Source organism: Scyliorhinus torazame, chromosome 9 (genome assembly GCF_047496885.1).
Source record: "Scyliorhinus torazame isolate Kashiwa2021f chromosome 9, sScyTor2.1, whole genome shotgun sequence".
NCBI classification, from domain to species: Eukaryota; Metazoa; Chordata; class Chondrichthyes; order Carcharhiniformes; family Scyliorhinidae; genus Scyliorhinus; species Scyliorhinus torazame.
In genome coordinates, this window is record NC_092715.1 from 53,297,142 (window position 1) to 53,321,956 (window position 24,815).

Here is a 24,815-nt window from a genome sequence, read left to right on the forward strand (position 1 = left end):
CTTCAGTTAGTTCCAAGGTCATACCATTCATAGTGTAATCCTTGGCATTGCTGACCCTCCCCAAATCCATCGCTTCAGACCATTGGCGGAACAGTTAGTGCCTCAATACCCTTCGAAATATATTCTTCTCTTTGTGTCTTTGGGGATGATGAAAACCACAAGTGAGTTGACTGGAGAAGCTCTCCTTAGCAGTGGGCAGCACAGTGGCGCAGTGGTTAGCATATGCAACTATCTTCCATTAATAGACCAGTAGATCAACAGACTCTGTTGATGGGACAATGGCTGTTCATGCAGGAATGTCCGAAAAGACAATGGGACTTTGATGAATCACATTATGCATTCCTTCAGTCTGAATGGGATCTTGTGTCTCAGCCAGGTTTGGGTGTATCCCTTTCAGTTCGGGCTAACAGCATTTTTCCTTCAATCTGTTTAAACCGTTAAATAGTCTGCTTCATTTTTGAACTCCATTTCTGAACCCAAATTCTGAAAATCATAGAATCATAGAATTTACAGTGCAGAAGGAGGCCATTCGGCTCACCAAGCCTGCACCGGCCCTTGGAAAGAGCACCCTACCCAAGCCCACTACGCTCCATCTCCGTAACCATCTAACCCCACCCAACCTTTTTGGACACTACGGGCAATTTATCATGGCCAATCCACCTAACCTGCACGTCTTTGGACTGTGGGAGAAACCGGAACACCCGGAGAAAACCCACGCATACACGGGGAGAATGTGCAGACTCCACACAGTCAGTGACCCAAGCTGGGAATCGAACCTGGGACCCTGGTGCTGTGAAGCAACTGAGCCAACCACTGTTCTACCATACTGCCCAGTGCTACCGTGCTGCCCCTATCATCTCCCTATCATGTTACCAAGGGGGCTCTATCCAATGACCGTACCCTAGGAGATAAATTTCGGCTCTAGACCGATCCTCTCCAAAACTTCAAACAGGTACCTCCACTCCACTTTGTCGAATGCCTTCTCGGCATCTAAAGACACAATCCCCTCCAGAGTGGGCTCTTCGGACAGGGAGAGAACCATCTTCAACAGCCTCCAAATATTGGTTGACAATTGCCGGCTTTTAACAAAACATTTGTCGTTTGCCACAATACCTTGGGGAAACAGGGCTCCAGTTTTACCGGCAGTACCTTAGCCAGTATCTTGGCAGCCACATTTAACAGCGAGTGTACAACCCACACTCTATTGGATTCTTATCCTGTTTCAACAGTAGCGAAATGTAGGCCTGTGAAAGTGTGGCAGGCAGGGAACCACAGGACAGAGTCATTAAACATGCCTACCAGCAATGGAACCAACTGATCTGCAAACTTCTTATAGAATTCCACTGGAAACCCATCCAGCCCTGATGCTTTACCCGGGTGCATCTGCCCAATAGCAGCCAAAAACTCCTCAGGGCCCATCGGGGCCTCCAACCGCTCCCCTCCCCCCCCACCTCCGGAAACTCCAGGCCATGTAAAAATGTCGCCATGTCTAGCACTCCCACCCCATATCCGTCTCTGCCACCACAGAGGGCTCCGACCTATAAAGCTTCTTGTAAAATCGAACATTGTCTGCATCTTTTTCCCTGCTTGCCAGGAACTCCGAGGTATGGTCACACAAGTACCTGTGATACACCTCTCATATCTCTTACACCAACCTTTGCCTTTCTGCCCTGCCTCCCTCCCCATATGCACCTTTTACGGAATAATCTCTCCTCTAATCACTGCCTTCGGGGCATCCTGAAGCAAGGAGAGCGCGACAGAATCATTCTTATTACATTTCACATATTCACCAATGGCCTTAGGCATGTCCACAGAAACCCAAATCTGCCAATAACCCGACATCTAAACTCCACAGCGGAACTGACCAGGGCCTGACTCCAAAGCCAAATCCACCAGTTGTGGGACACGATCCAAGATGACAGTGGCCGAGTATTCTGCCTTCCTCAACTAAGGGCGAAGAGACCTACCCACCAGAACTAAGTCAATCCTGGAGTGCACCTTAGGTATTGGGGAGAAGAACTGTAATTTCTTACCCCCGGGTGCATAAACCTCCACGGATCTGCCCCCCCACCATAAACGCTAACAACTCTTCATCACCCCGAGAGTGACCATGATTTCAGTCTAGATCTTCTGATCTAACACACAATTTAAATCACCCCAAAAATCAGTTGGTGTGTATCCAAATCCGGATGGAAGCCAATAGCTTCCTAACAAATGACGTAGTATCCCAATTTGGGGTATAATAATAATTTGTATTGTCACAAGTAGGCTTACATTAACACTTCAATGAAGTTACTGTGAAAAACTCCTAGTCGCCACATTCCGGCGCCTGTTTGGGTACACTGAGGGAGAATTCAGAATGTACAAATTACCTAACAAGCACGTCTTTCGGAACTTATTGGAGGAAACCGGAAGACCTGGAGGAAACCCACGCAGGCACAGGGAGAACGTGCAGACTCCTCATAGACAGTGACCCAAGCTGCGATTCAAATCTGGGACTCTGGCGCTGTGTCTCAAGCTGGGATTCAAACCTGGGACTCTACCTTGCCCAACATAAAAGAAAGCAGATTGTTGATGGAAATTGCCACCCCCTTGAGCCCTGCCGTCGCAGCCCAAGTGAAAGGCCTGGCTCACCCACCTTTTCCAGAGTCTGGTCTGCTCCCTCATCCACGGATGGGTCTCCTGCAAAAACAGCATGGGTGGAATTCTCCTTTGGCCGATTTGGAATCGGGAAATGCAATTGGGCGGAGAATTGGTCCCAAGGCCAAAATCACTGCGGCACCAATTTCACGCCAAATTGCAATTCTCCGTCACCTTAACAGCGACGTCCATGTGGCCCGGACCACACGTACAGTAACATATCATTACAGGACCCGACCCGCTATTCTCCATGGCCTCCCTGATTCTCCGCCTCCGATGAGTCGAATTCCCAATGGCGAGTCCCTCTTGTGCTTTTAAAAATCGTGAAACCGGCATCGTGGCTGATAAGGGAGAGAGAGAAGAGGTAGGAGACAGAGGAGCAGCCGTGGCCTACCTGGCCAGGCTGGCTGGGATGGGGGGCCCTGCCAGGGCTGGGAGGGGGTGGTGACGGGAGAAAGGGTCATGTGGCCGGGGCCTCCCTCCCACGGGCTGTAATTGATAATATGGAAAGAGGTGTCATTTGAAACATGGAAGTCTGGCAATATCTGGTCTGAGAGAAACATGAGAGGATACAGGGAAAGATCCCACAAAGGGCTAACAGCAGCTGCAAAGAGCAGGATTGTAAAATGCAGATAGCCTTAGTCAAGCAGGTTTAGCAAACACACAAGATTTTTGCATGAAGCTAAAAACAATGGTTCACACCATCATTGAAAGTAACCATCTTAGTAAGCACCTGGAAAAGCAAGGATGAGGGTTTCACTTGAGTTAGGTGATAAATGTAAACCTTTCAAGTTATAACCAAGTGGATTTTTAGCATTATGTTAAAAGCAATGATTCACACCTTCATTGAAGTAAAATCAGCAGATAGAAAAGAATGACTGGGGGGGGGGGGGGGGGAATATATAGGGGTGAAATTCTGCTAACACCAGGTAAATTAAAAGAAAACTGCAGACTATCAGTCTACGAGAAACATAATTTAAAGCTAAAATCAAAGTCAAAATTATGAGCTGAGGACACAATTGGAAAATAAAACTATAGAAATGACAGGAATCAAAAGTAACACCCCTATTGAAATCAAACCAATTTGAATATCACAAAGGAACTTTGAACATCACAAAGAAACAATATAATCAGATATGTATGAGCTGAGGTCATGTCAAAATGAATACTTAGTCGTGTTAGAAAAATTTTGATTAAAGGTACCTTTTACAATCCACGTGAATTAAAAGTTACTTTACAATAAAGTCATAAAAACTTAATAACTGTTCTAAGAGAAGATAAACCCAGAGACCAGAGCAGCAACTACCAGAACTAGAGGGAGAGAGAGAGAGAGGCAGAGAAGCAGAGAAGGAACGAGAAGAAAGCAGAGTCAGCTTACAGTCAGCTCGGTCATGGGAAAGGGACAGAGCCAAGTAGCCGAGCTAAAACAGCGAATACATCTAAGGAAGACCAGAATTTAAAGAGGAGGCAGAGTCAGCTCAGAGTCAGCTCAGAGATAGTCAGCAGAGTCAGCTCTCACAGCTCGGTACATGGGAAAGATGGGAGATAGCAACAGAGCAGTACAGCGAACACATCTGAAGAAGACCAAAAGAATTTAAAGAAGATTGATTGTCAAGGTGGGCCTGAAGGTCCCTTCAACCAACCAGAAGTATTCAGAAGCAAGATCTTTTTACCTTTCTGTAAAGATAGTGATTGCATCTTTTAAAAGAAAAAGAAAAAATATAATAATAAAATAACTTAAAATTTTTAACCCGAAGCAGTGGTTATTCCAAAGTCTACTTTACTTACTTAGCAATGCAGGACCCAGGATCGATGCTACTAAGTAGTAAGTAGATGAAATCTTCTGTGAAGGTATGGGTTATACCAGGGGATAACTTGAAAACATAGTTTGACCTGAATAGCACCCACCGAAGCCTACATAGGAGTCAGGGAGTGAGAATCCCTGTTCACCATTTAGAATGTTGGCCCTTTGGTATAAGGGGACTTCTAAGAAAAGTGGTGAGTTTTCAACAACAGGGCCTAGGCATGGACCGCCATTGCCGTGGCCTGAAAGGCAGCCATCTTGCTGCACACTCCACTGACCACCCACCTTGGTCTTGGTTCTACAGAATGACACTGGCCTTATGGGTATACGTGCTGGAGCTGCCGGGGGAGAAAGAAGCTGCAGCAGCGGAGCATGCAGCAGCGGAGTCGGGGAGTGAGAATCCCTGTTCACCATTTAGAATGTCGGCCCTTTTTGGTATAGGGGGACTTCTATGAATAGTGGTGAGTTTTCAACAATATGGCGCCCAACGTTTAATTAAAACCGTGTTAATTATGCCTAGTGGGTTGCTTTATTTTCTACATGGCACCCGACGTGTTAACACCATGTTAATTATGCCCAGCCGGTTGTTTTGTTTTCTCCATGGCACCCAGCATGGAGGCCTAGAATATTAGATGTTTCTAGGTAAAGCGAGGCTAGAATATTAGAAGTTTCTAGCTGAGCAGAATGGGAGCTAGAGTTGCGGCCAGAATATTAGAAGTTTCTATCTCCCAAGAAATGGTTGGACTATTAGAAGTTTCTAACCAGCACAAAGGCTAGAATATTAGAAGTTTCTGGTCTATGTGTGAGTCAGACTTTACCTGCCGAGTTTAGTCTGGAAAGTCATGTGTGATTGACTTTTGTAAAGATATTCTGTGGATCGAGGGGACTAAAACTCAGGTTGGGTGTGAAAATCAGCAGACTGGAAGATGCTGACCCTTGCAGAAAAAGTCTGCAAGACATCTTGGTGACAGCACTGACAATCTTGCATCCATTACTGGTAAAAGGAGGCCAAAAAATAAATCATCCTTAGAGTAAGGCAGATTGTGAGGAGAAAGCCGAGAGAAATAGGGATGCCTAGAAACCTTTAGAGACCAATAACCAATCAACCCTTAACTAAAACAGGAAGATAGTGCCTTGGATGGTTCCAGAAAGGGTACTTATCCCGTACCAGCCTCCCCGAACAGGCGCCGGAATGTGGCGACTAGGGGCTTTTCACAGTAACTTCATTTGAAGCCTACTTGTGACAATAAGCGATTTTCATTTTCATTATCCTTAATTTCAGATTGCAACTGAAAGGGACAACCAGGAACAGAAGTTAGAAATCCGGAAAATGGCAATTAGAATAATCCTCTTGCTCTGAAACATGGTCAAGAGAGTTGAAGCAATGAAACAAGAGTGGAAAAGATTAACAGAGGCAAAAAAACCTCCTGCATAAGAGAGACTTATCAGCACGGAGGGGTCTCAATTTTTGTTAAGAGTAACTAAAACCCTACAGAATAGAGGTCTAAGATCTCAGTGGATAAATGAGTGTGTTTAATAAGGATTTGTGAAACCCTACAGAATAGAGGTCAAAGATCTCAGTGGATAAATGAGTGTGTATATGTTTAATAAGGATTTGTGAATTTCCTTTGGTGGTTGTATTTTTTTTTTAAATGTTGTATTTTGCAAAACCGCGTTTCACATAAATTAGAAGTTGTAAATGGCAGGTAGAAATATGATCAGTATTATGAGGTAGTAAATCAGTATGTTCAGAACTAAATTGGTCTCAGAATAAACAGATAGAGTTTTTACTCGGCAGCAGTCAGCTGCTTGCAGGTAATTACTTTGAAACTGATGCGTTGAAATTGATACTGCATAGCTCCGCAGGGTCCTAGTTCCCGAGATCACACGAATGTTACCAGCAAAACCAAAATGATGTTTAGAATGTTAAATACATTGAAGAAGGAGCTTTAGAGAATAAAAATATTGGACCAAAAATTAGATTAGAAGAATTACTTGCAGTGTCAGGAAATGAGAATCTGATGGCAGGGAAAGATTTAATAAAAATTGATGCAGGAAAAATTCAGATATTAAAACTAAGTGATAACACAGAGGAAGTTTGGGTGAAGCTACCAACTAAAACTGCAGGAAAAATAATCAGTGAAGCTGTAAAATGTAAAGACAAGATTGTTCCGAATCTGGGTAAACAAACAGTAGAATTAGAGAAGCATGGTGCCTGGAGCAAAATAAATTGTATCACAATTAAAACACATGACCAATTGGTGGGAAGACAGTGAATTAAAACCCGTTAGCAGCATTGATTGGACAAATGATGAAGTTAAAATGTCAGGTTCGGAACTTACCTTCATAAAAATCTGGTCGTAATCAAAATAAAGTAATTAATCTCCGCACCTTTAGGGGCCAAACCCTCACCTTGAGGGGCTAGGCCCGCGCCGGAGCGGTTTCCGCTCCACCGGCTGGCGGGAAAGCCCTTGGCGCTACGCCACCGGGGCCGAAAGGTCTTCGCCGGGCGACGCGGTTCCGCACATGCGCGGGAGCGTCAGCGGCTGCTGACATCATCCCCGCATATGCGCAGGGAAGGGGGACTCTTCCACCTCCGCCATAGTCAAGACCATGGTGAAGGCGGAAGAAAAAGAGTGCCCCCACGGCACAGGCCCGCCCACGGATTGGTGGGCCCCGATCGCAGGCCAGGCCGCCGTGGGGGCACACACCGGGGCCAGATCGCCCCCCCCCCCAGGACCCCGGAGCCGCCCGCGCCGCTTTGTTCCGCCGTTCAAAAGGTGGTTTAATCCACGCTGGCGGGACAGGCATTCCAGCAGCGGGACTTCGGCCCATCGCATGCCGGAGAATCGGCGTGGGTGGGCCTGCCGATCGGCGCGGCGCGATTCCCGCCCCTGTCGAATCTCTGGCGGCGGAGACTTCGGGACACGGCGGGGGGGGAATCACGCCAGCCCCCGACAATTCTCCGACCCATCAGTGGGGGGTCGGAGAATCCCGCCCAAGGTTTCGACCAGATTGGATCAGTGAGTGAGCAAAAAGAGGAGGAGTTGAGATTCTTCGAACCTCACTCAGGGGTGCAATGACAGAAGGAGGTGGCTTAACAGGCCTTAATTGTATGATGTACATCAATGATAAGGAAAATAAACCAGTTCAAAAAGAAAAAAGGAAAGAAATGGTGGGAAAAGAAATCCGGAAGTCCTGGAGAGGGCACTTCTGGAATACCCAAACAAAGATAGAAAGTACAAATTAAAGATTAGGGCCCTCTCCACCCTTGACCTGATCATTTGATTTTTCAGATGGAAAAAATAAATAACAGACAAACCATTTCACAAGAAGGAAGAGAACTACACTCCAGAGAAGAATGTTTTCGACAGGATTGGGGGGAAACTAATGATACAATTGGCTACATGTTTGTGGGAATTAAATGACAGAGCACGGAGGAAAACTTTACGGGTTAGAAACAAATCAAAATATCAAATTATTGCTGAACAATGAAACCTCCGGTCAGACATCTCTAACTGGACATCAGCTGATGGATAATCTGCGGTCTCCACGGGGTGTGGACTACGCGGTGGAGTTATTAAGGTTCTTGTCAGACAGCAGCAATTGACGAGGAACCCCAACATGCTAAATGACAATAGTTTAAGAATTTTTGTAGCTTGATGCCATGGTGGGAAAAGTGTTACCAATGCAGCAAACAATATTGCATTGACGAGCTGTAATAGTTATTAAGGAAGAAGTGTCATGTAAATTGGTAGGGACTGTTATGTATGATAATGGGGGTAAGTGTGCCGTTCAAGAACTTGATCAGCATTTCTAAACTGTGCGAATGTTTTAACAGAGGGGGAATACTGGTAGTTTAGTGTTTTTTTTTAAATTTAACTGCATAGAACATCACGAATAATATTGATGTTGTTAACACGCCATATTTAGTATGTAATGACTATTAGTCCCAAAGCCACGAAGGGATGTGTCGATATTGTACTTTAATTTTAGTATTGAAATTGTGATTAACAGTTGCAAATATGTAAAGATGTAACACATAGTCTATTTGTGTGGTTAGGTAATGAGTAATGTATTAAAATAAGACTTAATTTTTTTTTACTGTGTATTTAACAATAGGGAGAATTTATTTGGAAAAAGTGATAGTTCGATGTGGTTTTGCAAATAGTGTTGGCATAATATGTTGCAAATGTTGTAATGGAAAATATACGCTTCACGTGGTAAGGGAAATGATAACGGACGAAAGGGATTTGAAGGAAATTTGTCAGAAAGATATTCTCTCATGTACACCATGGGCTGGCAGACATACATGGTTCAGGACAATATTAGACATTAATGTGGAGAAGTCAGGGAGAGAAGTAGGATCAATCGAACCTTTTAAATTAATGAAGCAAGGGAATCAGTGGATGGTACGTGATATCATAATTTACCATTCCAATGAGACATGGAAAGCAATTTGGATGACAGAAAAATGGGACACTAGACAGCCAGTGATGGACAAATTACCTTTCTGGTTACTGATGGACTGAGTTGTGTGCTGTTTCTAAGGGACATGAGGAAGCTTCTACAGTGCTGCTACCCCAAGGAAGTAAAATGCTTTGGAGGTAGTAGAACACACGGATATAGCTATTGTGTTACCTTCCTGAGCGACTGCAGCTATGGTTCACGGTAATTGGACTTAAGGAAAGAACGAAAAAAAACTCTTATCGACACTGGTCTTTGATATGGATACATTTACAAATTGATTTTGGTGCACAATTTAAAATCACAACATGTACATACAAATAAGAAAGATCGGGGATAAATGTTAGTCAGTACAAATGGATGGGGGGATAATTGACCAAATGTTATAGTAATGTTTCAAATGTCAAGACGGAGTGTAATTGATAATATGGAAAGATGTGTCATTTGAAACATGGAAGTCTGGCAATACCTGGTCTGAGAGAAACATGAGAGGATGCAGGGAACGATCCCACAAAGGGTTAACAGCAGCTGCAAAGAGCAGGATTGTAAAATGCAGATAGCCTTAGTCAAGCAGGCTTAGCAAACACACAGGATTTTTGTATGAAGCTAAAAATAATGGTTAACACCTTCATAGAAATTAACCATCTTAGAAAGCATCTGGAAAAGCACGGATGAGGGTTTCACTTGAGTTAGGTGATAAATGTAACCTTTCAAGTTATAACCAAGTGGATTTTTAGCATTACGCTAAACGCAATGATTCACACCTTCATTGAAGTAAAATCAGCAGATAGAAAAGAATGACTAGGGGGGGAAATATATAGGGGTGAAATTCTGCTAACACCAGGTAAATTAAAAGAAAACTGGAGACTGGAGTTCCACGCAGTAATCCAGGCTTTCAGTTCATCTGTTTTACCTGTTATACTTCTTGCATTGAAGCAAACGCATTGCAAACCTACAGTCCCACTGAGCCCTGCAGCTTTTCCTCTGCCTGCTCTTACTCTGCACTATGTTTATCTCAGTCTCACTTTTTTCCCCAGTCTCTACACTTAACTGGCCAGTTGTTCCGGTTCCCACCCCCCTGCCACACTAGTTTAAACCCATCATGCACACCTACACCCGATACCCGGCCAGTGTGCACAACGCCTTTATCATGGCACATTTGACGATTCCCAGCCTCATCGAGGCGTGCCCCTGGCTGGGGGTTAGCTCCTGGGCAACAGGAGTTATGTGCTGCGGCCATAGCTGATGACGCATATCTGGAGGCCACAGACCGATGCGGTGACCCACTACAACAGCGACCTGAGGTGTGATTGAGCCGTGCTTCGGCCTCCTGAAGATGTGATTCAGTTGCCTGGATCACTTTGGAGGGGCCTACTGCGTCTTCCACAACATTGTGCAGCAGCGGGGCGATGTGTTGGAGGAAGAGGATGAACGAAAGACCTGCTCCGATGAGGAGGATGCAGAGGAGGGTGAGGGCGGGCAGGACATGGGACCCAGGCAGACACGGGAGATTGGACGACGTGTGCACGAGAGCCAATGCGCATGGATGCTCTGATCACCTCCAGGTTCACCAACTGGGGATGGGGTGCTTGGCCAGGAGCACGGACACAGCATCCTACCCCCATGGCGGCAACCCCTCCGTGATATATATCTGCCGTACTACGCAGTGTGGGCTCTGGGCTGGCAGTAACAGCGGGTCTGGAACATGGCATGAAGGATGATGACAACCCGCATCGTATGCCAACGTGTGACTGCTGTTCACTGTAGCACTTTCCACCATCCGCCTGGGTGATCCCTGTATGTGAGCTGTCCATTACATCACTCGATTCCATTGGATCCCTGGGGTGGCAGTGGTGGAGACAGTCAGGTGGACGGTGGGGAGCTCAGCCTACCCACAACGTCTGCCCATTCCTATCCCCTTTCCCTCCACCTGCTCTCTGGCCAGCCCAGCCCAGCGCACTCTTCACACCCATCTGCACCGAGGTAGGTTGTAACAGTGTGAACAGGTGTTTAATGTGCACAGATATACACATGCTCCGCCCCCGCCCACTCCAGCTGCCGATCCCGTCCTGAATCCGGCGCTGTGGGGTCCGCGCATGCGCAGTAGCCCTCTTCCCCACGCCGGCCCCGATGTCAAATGGCGCAGGGCTACAGGAGCCGGCGCGGAGGAAAGGAGGCCGAGGAACAGAGAGGCCGGCCCGCCGATCGGTGGGCCCCGGTCGCGGGCCAGGCCAGTACGGCGACCCCCTCCACACAGGCCACCCCCGGACCCTTCAACGCCGAGGTCCCGCCGGCTCAGAGGATGTTAGAACGGTGCCAGCGGGACTTGGTTTTTTGATGATGGCCGCTCAGCCCATCCGCGCCGGAGAATCGGCGCATACCATGACCGATGCCGCGCCGACCATGCCGGCCCCAATGGCGCCGATTCTCGCTGGAGAATCGCGTCCCGGCATTGGGGCGGGGTGGCGCGATTCGCGTGGCCCGCCGGCGATTCTCCGACCCGGCGGGGCGGGGGGGTGGGTCGGAGAATCCCACCCCAGGTGTTTCAAACAATACTGCTGCTAGCCCCTCACCGGTCCCGGAATCGGCACTTGGCCACTGAAATGGAGAATGCATCCCAGAGTTCTTAAAGGAGATTTCCACATCAATTAGCCGCAAATGCTTCACTGAAGAAAAGGGACCCTTCAGCTGTAGACAAGCTCTGGTCAATCCGCGACTATATTTTCCTGACTTTGCTTGTTATTTGGCTAAGTTCTTTTATCTCTGGCAGTCTGTACATTTATCTCTTTTTGCACGTACTTGGGGGAGTGTGTTCACATTGTTTTTGCGTTAGTAGCACATATTTGTACATATTAAACCTTTTAGTCATTTCTGCATGTTTAGCTGAGTGAGTGAGGTTTAGCAATAAGCTAACCTACGTTAACTTAAGAAACCTGCCTGGTTTATTTCTTGCACTGGGAAGTACACAGTTAAATGAATATATAATAAATTGGCAATATCACCTCCCTTTTAAATTTAAATTCTGTTCTAACCAACTAAGGAAAAACCGTATCACTGAGAGCGTGGTGGGGATCTGGAACTCCAGCGCCTATATTTCTAGCAATTGCTGCATGTGCTTGTGTGCAATGACGATTCAAGTGCTCATCTAAATGCTTCTTAAATGTTGTGAGAGGTCCCACCTTTCAGGCAGAGTTCCAGATTCCCGCCACCCTCTGGATGACATCAAATCTCCTCCAAATCTACTGCCACTCACATTAAATCTATGCTTCCTGCTTATTGACCGCTCTACTAAGGAGAAACGTTCCTTCCTATCTATGTCCTTCACGGTATTCCAGCTGAGCCTAACTAGCATTTTACACAGCTCCACATAACTTCCCTGCTCTCATATTCCATGCTTCAGCGCACAAAGGCAAGTATCCCACTGATTGAAGAAGGATTGGAAATGGTGTATTTTCACAATTGGGTTCACTTTTGTTGTTCGATATTTAGATGCTTTGGACTATATGTAGGATACAACTAATTGACCAATCATACAAAATAGGAAATGTGACAAACAGCAAGGAATTCTGTGAAAATAGTTAAGCGGGCAGTAGATGTAGAGAATTGTGAAGAAATCCAATTTGGAAAGAAAAATGGGGAATGAACATATGTATTCATTGGAAAGACATTTAAAGGTTTTGTAGAGCACTCATATGTGGGGGTGCAATATTCTTTATTATTCATTCACAGGATGTGGTTGTCGCTGACAATGCCAATACTCATTGCTTAAGCAGGTGGCGGTGAGCTTCCTTCTTAAACCACTACTGGTGCAAGTACATCCATATCACTGTTAGCTAGAGTTCCGGATTTTGACAATGATAAAACAGCAATTTTCACATCAGGATGGTATATGTCATTAAGGTGGAACTTGTTGTTGGTCCATGTCCTTCTAGCCAGTGGAGTTTGTGGGTTTGGAAGGTGCTGTCAAAGATGGTACACCCTGCAGCCACTGTGTGTTGGGAGTCGAGGAAATTAATGTTTCAGGTGGCTCATGGGATGCCAATCAAGTAGGCTGCTTTGTCATTAATGCTGTCAAACGTCTTGAGTATTGTTGGAGTTGCACATATCCAGAGTATTCCCTGACGCAGATACGTGTTGTAGGTGGTGGAAAAGAAAATACTGCGTGGGTCTCACCCCCACAACCGAAAGATGCGCAGGGTAGGTGGATTGGCTACGCTAAATTGCCCCTAATTAGAATTCTTTTGAAAAGAAAGACCTGTCTCCGTTCTGTGGGACCTTGTCACAGTTAAAATAGAAACATGTTATGATATGGCAGGTGGTAATTGCAAGAGTTAAGGAAACTTAAACACATATTACAGATACACAGTTAAATTTAGTCTTACAACATTCCCCAAAAGTTTTCTACTTCGCTAGACTCACAAATAAACATCGCCTTTCAGCCAGCAGTCCATTTAGATTTCTAGGACATGGTCTACTGACCACGTTCAGCCCTAAAGAAAGAGTGCCGCTATCGGTAGATGCCGTGAGTCCCGTCTTCCGGTATCTACCTGGTTTGCCACACCTCGCAAAATCTAACGCAATCTCGCGAAATGTCGCAATGTGAATTCCGCCCATTGTGAATGGGATCACTTTTTAACAAATCTGCCTCTTCACTAACATGCCCAACCGAGGTCAGTGTCTCTGGGATGGTGGAGGGTGCTAGAGACAGCTGTGATGGAAAATCTGTCATCCCCAGACTCGAGCTCCGGGGTGGCCTGGGTTCATGTCGAGGCTCCCGTTCAAGTCGGAGTCATCCTCGTCGCTGCTCAGTACCTGTAGTTCTGGCTGTGGCTGGGGTCGGGGGCACCAGACGTGTCCGTCCCATCACCAGTACCTCCTGCAAGACAAGGCGCATAATTGCACGGGGGGAGAGAATGTGTTGGGGAGGGGGGTGTAAGTGGTGGAGCGGTGTGGGTGTGAGAGGGATGTAAGGGTGGTCTGGTGCGGCGGTGGTTTGGGTATGGGGGTGGTGGTGGGTGTGAGATTTATGTGGGGGTGGTGGGAGGGGGATGGGTGACACTTGCTATGGGAACCGGAACTCAGCGTGGTCTCACTTCCTCGGCCGATGCCACTCTCTACTCCGGTGCATCATTATCAGTGTAAAGGAGTTTCCTGGCCAGGATGGGTTTTGAAGGTGTGGGAGCTGGAGCAATCAAACTGTACAGTGTAGAGCATGCTGTTGTGGCAGAAGGAGGAATTGAGACTGAGGAACTTTGGTGGGCAGCCAATTGTAATGTGTTTATTTATGAATAAACCGAGTGCCACATCACTCACTACTCCATTGCAGTCAATGTACCAAGGCAATAATGTATTATCATTCTGCAGGACATGGTGAGATCTGTTAAATACATTCGATGTCAGCCCCAGTATCTGTGTATTAGTGAGATTATTTGGAACTTCTGAGAACTACACGGGAACGGCAAGGTATAACACACATCCTACCCTTTGTGGAGACCCAGTCCTGTGTATTGGCAACTGCAATTTGACTTTGAGCGATAACAACTATTTGGCAGCTGCTTTGTGAAGGATTCACATGGATGACCCCAAGGGACTGTTTGGGTCAGTAAATATTGATAAACAGTTGTAATATGCGAGACACAGCCACTGCTGCTTTTGTGTCCTCACTAAATAACCACACTTTCCCTTCTAAATCTAGAATCCATTGGAACCCAGAAAGAAATTCCCATCCTGTCCATTTTCATTACTGCAAACAAAATAGTTTGACATTGTATTAAGAAGTAACCCTTTCAATGGAAAGAACAAAACTTGGACAGCAACAACAATGAACTAAATAAAAGTATATGTTTTTTTAAAAAAGCAATATGGTTAGTGAAAAAGAGGTACGATGTAAAATGTTACAGTCACATTTCAGAAGTCCTCTCCTACATATCAGGGTACCCAAACATTACCTTGTCCATTCACGAGATCAATGTGTGACCAATTTTAAACAAGTAATGAAGTTTGAAAAACCTCCAGTCGGCCCATTTTCTCTCCACAAAATGAAACTGACAATGAATCGGATGCACCAATCTGTGTGGTTGATATTACAAACCATGCTCGTGGTTTTGCATGTTCTCCAATGTCAGTGAAGATGGGGCAAATTGCCTCACTATCAGTACTAGATTAGTCTGGTTAGCTACCATAAGAAACATTACAAATATTGTCCCTTCTGAAATAGTTGTAAAAGCTAACAATCCATAAAATAAGAAATTGTAAATATACTGTGTATGCCTACCAGAGGTACGATTTTCATTGATTTCTTTTTGGACAATTTTCTAACTGATTCACTGACCTCGAACCTGAAATGAAAATTGTACACTGTGAAAAGACAGCATTCAAATGGAACTTGACTGTTCAATATTGTTATGGGTGAGGTGTTTTCAGAACCCCAAAATGTATCATAGAGTTCAACCAACCTCCCCCTTTAATGTATTTGTTGCTTTTCCGAGCACACGGCTTGTTCTCCAGGTGTGATACAGCAATTATGGACAAATGGTTTTTAAACACAAAACAATGCTTATTCTATAAACTCAACTTAACCCATTTAAATAAACATTGGATCACTTAACACCCCCTTACTTCAAAGATAACCCCAAAAATATTACAACACTAAATAATCCTTCAGCTATTCCTTACAACACCCAAGAGAGGCTTAACACCTTTAAACAGAAACACATCAGGTTAAAGGCTTTACTATTATGAGTTTAAATCACCCCAAATGATCCAGAGATAGTCTTTCGTGGCAGAGATCACAGCAGGTGCAGCTCACTGCAAACACACACACACCAAGCTCTTTTCAAACTCAAACTAAAAACTCAGAACTAACCTCAAAATGGCCGAACTGAGCTCAGCTCCACCCACTCTCTGACATCACTGCATTTCTTAAAGGTACATTGCTTAAACATCCATTTCTTAAAGGCACTCCCACATGACAATATTAGCATGCTTCATCAGAGTTTAATGCTCAAGCATGACATAGAACGCAACAAAGTTAAGCTGAAATCGGGTTTATATTTGTCTGCACTCATACATTGCAAAATTACATTTATAAAAAAGATTTGTTTGGCATCCTGAGGTTGTGAAAGGTGCTGTATAAGTGGAAACCTTTCTTTCAAGCAGATTGACTGGTGCCAATAACCTTCATGGAGAGAATGGAAAATAGAAGTAACATCAAATAGTATCCAAACACCCCAAGCCTCATGACTACAAGCTATGCCTTCACCTATAGTGACAATCAAAGACTTTTAAAAGTATATGTAATGCTTTCCTTCATTGGTCGAGGCATCGAGTATAAAAACTGACAATCATGCTACAGTTGTATCGAACCTTGGTAACGCCGCACTTGGAATATTGCGCACAATTCTGGTCGCCACACTACCAGAAGGATGTGGAGGCTTTGGAGAGGGTGCAGAGGAGGTTTACCAGGATGTTACCTGGTCTGGAGGGTGTTAGCTATGTGGAGAGGCTGAATAGACTCAGACTGTTGAATAGAACGACCGAGGTTGAGGTGTGACCTGATAAAGGTCTACAAGATTATGAGGCGCATGGATAGAGTGGATGGGCAGGCACTCTTTCCCAGGTGGAGGGGTCAGTCACCAGGGGGTCCATGGGACAGAGTTTAGAGGAGATGTATGAGGCAGGTTTTTTACAGAGGGTGGTGAGTGCCTGGAACACGTTAGCAGGGGAGGTGTGAAAGCAGATACATTAACGGCATTCAAAAGGCATCTCGGCAAATACATGGGTAGGATTAATATAGTGGAATATGGCACTAGGAAGTGCTGAGGTTTTGGTCAAAGGTGGTAGCATGCCCGGATCAGGCTTGGAGGGCCGAAGGGCTTTTTCATGTGCTGTATTGTCCTTTGTTCTTTGTTCTATACTTGCAACGCGGAGGAATTCAATTTTTGCCCAGCTCTGTTGCGCCACTCCCCCAACAAAATAAACTAGCTCCAATTTAATTTTATTCTTTGTTAAGAATCCTACTAACCTAATAGTTTTATGATAAATGTATTAGTTTCTAGCTTCTTCTGGAGGAAGGGAGTGTACTAAGATGTGATTGTAACCAAATAATTTCCAACAAATTTAGATAGTACAGAGATGAGTATAATGCAATTTCTTCACCTGGGTAATGTGGGGAGGAATCTTGTAGAGGCGGGAAGGGTCTCTACGACCGATTGGGAGCTGATGGGATCCTTGTGTTATACTTCTTTTTGGGAAGCCCTGCCATATCATCTACCATTCAGGCACTTCCCAGCCCAGCAGCAAGTCTTCCCAAAGGATCAGGAACTCCAAGAGCAGAGGTCCTGGCCACTGAGAGCTGCCAGCCAATCAGATGTCAACAGCACTTCTGTGCTCAGCAGTGCCACCAATGGTGGTTGCTACTGGCACTGCACCCTCTAAAGATCTGGGTTTGAGGAGGGACCCAGGCACAGGTGTCTGATGACGAGAAGGGGGTTGGGGTATCGGCAGCAAGGGCAGGGGCTGACTCTAAGTGAGCCCCCACCTTTCGCAATTCCGGGTCTCTGGGTCAGGCAGTGAGTGCCTTTGAGCAAGGGACCTCTCATCCTGTGAGCCCACCAAAAAAGATGCCAGGGTTTGCTTGCTATGCTCTCTACATGGCGATCAAATACCAGCTGCAGCGATGGCATGAGACTCAAGTGGGCACTAACTGGCGCATGTTCAAAATTAAGTGCGAATATGAAAATGCATTACTTTCACCATAAACTTTATTAAAATCTTGGTAGCAATTGTCCTGGCACCAAAAACATGCACTAATGTTATACTGAGATATTTAACAGGTTCGATTCTGCTACTTACGTAACATATTTTAAGATGGTTTTGCAAAGAGTCTCATCTTGCAGCTCTGAAGGGTGTGTGCTGGCATGGGTTCTCGGCCACATGTACAGTGGGCCACCTCGATTACATAGGGTGAAAATTTGTGAATTTACTTTAGACATCACCTCTTTCATGGCTTCCCTAAAGCCTGCTTTAATTCCTTCTTCTGAATTCAGTGAAGAAAAAAGAAATGTATGTTATAAATAAATGCTGTTGATGCCAACATTAATACTTACAGCTTAAGTTATTCCATTATGCTTCTCTAACTAATAAACCTTCACCCTCATCCCTCATACAGCTATGTCAGCGGCAAATGTAATTTTACTTACCAAAGTAAATGCTGTGTTGCTGCAGCAAAGTCTTTACAAGCACCATTTAAAGGTTCCTAATTACTGTCAGATACTTAGGGCTGGACTCTCCGTTTGGAAGACGAAGGGCGGGGTTCTCCGTCAGCCGAATCGGGATACGCGATCGGGCGCGTCAGCCAAAAACCGAGGCCAGCACCAGGCGCCCGATGGAATGCCATGCTCCATCCAGTTCCTCGACAGCGGTGTGAATACATTCTACTCCACATGTGCAGTAGACACCATTAGCATTTCATTAACGGGCCTGTCCCTGTATTCTCCAGGGCCCCCGCCATGCTCTGCCTCCGCCAGGAGGAATTACCGATGGCGAGGTTCACTTTTGGTTTTAAAGATTAGGAAACATACGCAGTGGCTGCTGACGTAGAGAGCAGAGATAAGTCATGCTGCCTGACGCGTGACAGTGGGCTGCCGGTCCTGCCACTGGCATGGCTGGCTGGGGGGGTGGGGGTCATCTACCAGGGCTGGAGGGTGTAGCAGGGGTGACCAGAGGATGGGCCATGGCACCTGGGTGACCCCCAGGACCAGGGTGTCTAGGCACGGACCACCATTGCTGTGGCCTGCCAGCTAGCCTTGCTGTGCACCCCACTGACCACCCATCACGCTCTCAACCCCTCTCTCCAGCCCACCACCCACCCTCAACTCAACCCCTCCCTTCACCCTTCCTGCACCCCACCAATCACAATCAATCACACCCTCCAGCCCACCAACCACCCCCAACCCAACCTCTCCCTCCACCCCACCGCCCTCCAATGGGGCATCATGCAGCCCCCACTCAAGGACAACACCCACCCACAGTAGCCCCTATAGGAGAGCGGCAGACGAGGGGGGGGGAGGCACAGAGTGTATGGGCAGAGATGGATGCTGGGGCCAAACGTCCCTGTGGGACCGCGCACTGATGTGGCCAGGGGTGCGGTGCAGAGGGAAGAGTGCCAGGGAGAAGAGTGCCAGGGGTGGTTGTGGAGATGAGAGAAGAGGGAGGGGCGGAGTGGGATATGCAGGGGCAGGGGCTGCAGTGTAGCACATTGGATCTGGATGGGAACAGGGTATGCACCATGCTAACATATTGGCCTTCCACCCCCTGCAGACAATGGGTTTCGGAATCAAACCAGGAATGGTTGCAATAATCCTAGCCGCCGCAGCCCAAGGGATGCATTGAGGCTGCACGAGCACGAGCTACTCGGGGAGGAACCAGCAAAGAACAAAGAGGAAAGAAAAGGTCAGCACAGGAACAGACCTTCGGCCCTCCAAGCCTGCGCTGACCATGCTGCCGTCTAACCTAAAACCTTCTACAAATCGTGTATCCCTCTATTGCCATCCTGTTCATAAATTTGTCGAAACCCCCCTCAAATGTCACTATTGTACCTGCTTCCACCACCTCCTCTGGCAACAGATTCCAGGCACCCACTACCCTCTGTGTAAAAAGCCGAACTAAGGTTCTATACAGCTGCAGCATGACTTGCCAATTTTTATACTCAATGCCCCAGCTGATGAAGGCAAGCATGCTGTATGCCTTCTTGACTACCTTCTCCACCTGCGTGGCCACTTTCAGTAACCAGTGGATCTGTACACCCAGATCTCTCTGCCTGTCAATCTCTTAAGGGTTCTGTGATTTACTTTATATTTCTCACTTGTATTAGACCTTCCACAATACATTACCTCACATTTGTCGGGATTAAACTCTATCTGCCATCCCTCTGCCCAAGTCTACAATAATAATCTTTATTCATGTCTTAAGTAGGCTCACATTAACACTGTTATTGTGAAAATTGCCTCGTCACCACACTCCGGTGCCTGTTCGGGTACACTTCAGAATGTCCAATTCACCCAAATGTCTTTCAAGACTTGTGGAAGGAAACTGATGCACCCAGAGGAAACCCACTCAGGCAGGAGAAGAATGTGCAGACTCCGCAGACAGTGAGCCAAGCTGGGAATCAAGCCTGCGACCTGGCGCTGTGAAACAACAGTGCTACCGTGCTGCCCTATCCAACCGGTCTATACCCTGCTGTATCCTCTGACAGTCCTCGTCACTATCCATAATTCCACCAACCTTTGTATCGTCCGCAAACTTACTAACCAGACCAATTGCATTTTCCTTCGAATGATTTATATATACTACAAACAGCAAAGGTCCCAGCACTTATCCCTCAGGAACACCACTAGTCACAGCCCTCCATTCAGAAAAGCACACTTCCACTGTGTTAATGTAAGCCTACTTATGGCACTAATAAATACTATTATTATTATTACCCTCTGTCTTCTACAACCAAACCAATTATGTATCCACCTTGCCAGCTCACCTTTAATCCCAAATGACTTCACCTTCTGTACCAGTCTGCCATGAGGGACCTTGTCAAAGGCCTTACTGAAGCCCATGTAGACAACATCCACTGCCCTACCTTCATCAGTCATCTGCATCACTTCCTTGAAAAACTTTCAGGCCTGCAATTTCCTGGATTACCCTTGCTACCCTTCTTAAACAAAGGGACAACATAGCCATTCTCCAGTCCTCTCGGACCTCACCTGTAGCCAGTGAGGCTACAAAGATTTCTATCAAGGCCCCAGCAATTTCCTTCCTTGCCTCCCTCAGTATTTTGGGGTAGATTCCATCAGGCCTTGGGCCTTACCTACCTGAATGTTTTTCAAGACACCCAACACCTCCTTTTTGATCTCAACATGACCCAGGATATCTACACACCCTTCCCAGACTCATCTTCCACAAAGCCCTTCTCTTTGGTGAATACTGATGCAAAGTACTCATTCAGTACCTCAATCATTTCCTATGGTTCCACGCATAGATTCCCTCCCTGTCCTTGAGTGGGCCAACCCTCTCCCTAGCTATCCTCTTGCTCTTCATATACGTATAGAAAGCCTTGGGATTTTCCTTAATCCTGTTTGCCCATGATGTTTTGTGACCTCTTTTAGCCCTCCTAACTCCTTGCAACTTCCTACTTCCTCATATTCCCCATGGTCTTCATTTGTTCCCAGCCTTCACGCCCTTACAAATGCTTCCTTTTTCTTTTGGACTAGGCTCACAATATCCCTCGTTATCCAAGGTTCCCGAAACTTGCCATACTCATCCGTATTCCGCACAGGAACATGCCGGTCCTGAATTCCTATCAACTGACATTTGAAAGCCTCCCACATGACAGATGTTGATTTATCCTCAAACATCCACCTCCAATCTAGATTCTTCAGTTCCTGCCTAATATCGTTATAATTAGCCTTCCCCCAATTTAGCGCTTCACCTGAGGACTACTCTTGTCTTTATCCAACAGTACTTTAAAACTCACTGAATTATGGTGTTGCTCTTATTAGCCTTAGTTTTATTAGCTCTAATTCTGTCACCTTTGCTCACGAGTCGCCAGGTATCTTTCTGATACCGCCACGTGGTTCAAGCTCAAGTAATGATTAATAATGCAGCACACCGCTTAGTAAAAGTTAAATCAACGATCATTTATTATATACAGCAATAAATACTGATACAATAATCCTACTTCTAGACTACTACCTACCACTAAAGGCCAATACTTAACTTTGGAGATGGCCCACCAGGTCAGGGAAATGAATGGTCTATCGAATTGGGTCTGGCCTGCGGGATTCAAAAAGGCTGGTACGAGTCGATAGTCTGGAGCACCTATCTGGTAGCGATCGCTGGAGTAAGACTTACTTGTTTCTTTGTCGAAGGGTCTCGAAGGTTGCGAGCAGGAGAAGAAGGGTCGATCTGAACTTGGCCCCTATTTTTATAGTCCCTAGGGGCTTCCCGCCTCTCGGGGCGGACCTTGACCCTGGTTCCAAGTGATTGGACTTGGTCCCAATCACTTGGTTCGATATGCTCCAATAATGGGGCGATTCCTTGATCGGGGGGGTGGTCGCCTACCTTCCTTTGTCACAGCCACTGCTGGCGCTGAAAAGTCTGGATCGGCTTTATGTTGCTAATGTGTAGCAATTGTTCACGGGGATGGCTGCTTACTTTGCAGATGGCTGGGTTGTTGTGATGTTAATGGTTGCAGGCATCGGTCTGGGCCGACTTCCCCAGAGTCGAATACACTGTTTTGCCTGCAGCTGTCCGTTTGAGTCCTGTTGGCTGATTTTCCCATCGGCCTCTTTCGTTCGCCATTTTAGATCGGGGTTTGACCATTCTAATCGGGAATCAGCCATTTTAGGTGGCTACAATGGTCACTGTTCCCGAAATGCTCCCCTACTGAAACTTTGACCACCTGGCCGGGCTTATTCCCCAATACCAGATCCAGTACAGCCCCTTCCCTAGTTGGACTATCTACAGATTGTTTCAAGGAACCCTCCTGGATGCTCCTTAAAAACTCTGCCATCCAAGCCCCTAGCACTAAGTGAGTCCCAGTCAATGCGTACCGGAACACAAGTACAGTAAACACTGTTTGCATATCATTAGCTGGTCTGACCCAGTAATATCCGGGACCTCCGTGATTCTCCGCCTCCGATGGCTCGAGTTTCCGACGACATGGTTCACTTGTGCTTTTAAATATTGTGAAACCGGCATGGGGGCTGATGAAGGAGAGAGAGGAGGTAGGACACAGAGAGGTGTAACTGTGGGCTGCCGAGCCGTACACTAGCCAGGCTGGCTGGGGTGGTGAGGGTCCTTTCAGGGTTGGAGGATAGGGGGGGTGACAGGCCGAGTGGCCGGGGTGACACCCCCCACCCCCCACGGGACTGGGACAGTGCCCAGACACAGACCACCATTACTGCGGTCATCTTGCTGACCACCCACCTTGGCCCCTGGTTCTGCAGAGTGACACCCCTTTCACCGACACCCTACCCTCTGCCAACCACCCCCAGCAACTCTGCCCCACCCACCTGGCCATCACCCGATGTTGGCCCACAGCAACCCCTACAGTGCATACCCCTGGCGGGGGCAGCGCCAGCAGATGGTACCCTGGCACCAGAGGCCCCCATGTTGCCAGCCACTGACGGTGCCAGGGGTGCGGGGATGGGGGGGCATGCGGGGGCAGAGCCTGCGGTGCCAACTGGGACCACCATGTAGCCTGTTGGACCTGATAGGCCTGGGGGAATGCTAACATGTCGGCCTTTCACCCCCTGCAGGCAATGGATATTGGCATTCAACCAGCAATGGTGGCCTTCCTGCTGGTCGCCGCAGCCCTGGGGGATGTCCTGTGGCTCTACAAGCGGACGTTGCTCGAGGAGGAGGGGGAAGCTGCAATGGAAAGGTATTCCACGTGATGAACATGCAGCTGATATGTGACCATCAGCTGTGCATCATACACGTCTATGCCCGATACCTGGGCAATGTGCATGACTCCTTCATCCTGGCACACGCAACGATCTCTGACATGTTCGAAACGCTGGTTGGAGGGGTTGGCTCCTGGGCGATAGGGGTTATCCGCTGCAGTCGTGGCTGATGACACCTATCCGCAGTACAGCTGTGCTATTCTCTTAACCAGTAAAGCAACTCAACCACCCCTTTTACACACCTCTCTATCCCGTGTGCAACATCTAAAACCTGGAACGTGCCGCTGCCAATCCTGTCATTTCCTCAACATCGTAGTTCCAAGTACTAATCCAAACTCTACATTCATCTGCTTTACCTGTTATAATGTGGAGGTGCTGGCACTGTGATGGTGTGGGCACAGTAAGAAATCTCACAACACCAGGTTAAAGTCCAACAAGTTTATTTGAAACCACAACCTTTCAGAGTGCTGCTCTTTCATCAGGTGAAGTGGAGGCAGGCTCACAAACACAGCATATATAGGCAGAGTCACAATTACAAGATAATTATAGATTGGAATGTGAAGAATGGTTGGAATGCAAGTCTTTACAGGTACAAACAGTATGAGTGGAGTGCGGCATATACAGCTGGTGTGTGACCACAACAAACAAATCCCTCAAGTATGCTTGATCCAGGAAGCATCCCTGATTCCTACATCATATGTACATCACAGATGTCAGACATCTTCAAAGGATAACGCAGTATCCAGGGTTGGCTCCTCAAGGACTAAGAATGCCAGCAAAGGCCATGGCTGATGACATTCCCATACCGGCCTCCTCGAATAGGCGCCGGAATGTGGCGACTTGGGGCTTTTCACACTAACTTAATTGAAGCCTAATTGTGACAATAAGTGATTATTATTATCTATTTTTAAAATTTATTTGTAAATTTAGAGTACCCAATTCATTTTTTCCAATTTATGGGCAATTTAGCATGGCCAATCCACCTAGCCTGCACATCTTTGGGTTGTGGGGGCGAAACCCACACAAACACAGGGAGAATGTGCAAACTCCACACGGACAGTGACCCAGAACCAGGATCGAACCTGGGACTTTGACGCCGCGAGGCTCTAGGGCTAATCCACTGCGCCACCGTGCTGCCCCGATTATTATTATTATCCACCCGGAGGCTGCAAACCACATCTGAGAGAATGTACAATGATTCTCCTGCTGCTACACGAATATTGGTGGAGCATAACATAAGCATTTTAAAAATGCAATGCCAATGCATTGGCAGATCTGGTGGATCACTGCAATACAGTACCCAGAGAGTCTCATGAATCATCGTGGCTTGCTGAACGCTTTGCAACCTGGCGATGCAAAGGTGGAAGGAGCTGTTGGATGGTGTGATGGAAGAGCTAAGGATCTCTAATGAGGAGGATGAAGGTAATGAGGTCAGTAAAGCCGAA

General features: G+C 46.6%; 1 protein-coding gene across 2 annotated transcripts in view; it reads right to left on the reverse strand.

The window, feature by feature from the left end:
- LOC140429987 (ufm1-specific protease 2-like) overlaps positions 1-24,815 on the reverse strand; it is a 140,236-nt gene that overhangs the window by 79,017 nt on the left and 36,404 nt on the right. For both annotated transcript variants that reach the window (XM_072517564.1, XM_072517563.1), the window contains exons 3-4: positions 17,765-17,948; positions 15,186-15,249 (exon numbers count right to left, since the gene is read on the reverse strand). In XM_072517564.1, coding sequence (XP_072373665.1) covers positions 15,186-15,249; positions 17,765-17,948 — 248 coding nt within the window. The remainder of the gene's footprint in view (positions 1-15,185; positions 15,250-17,764; positions 17,949-24,815) is intronic.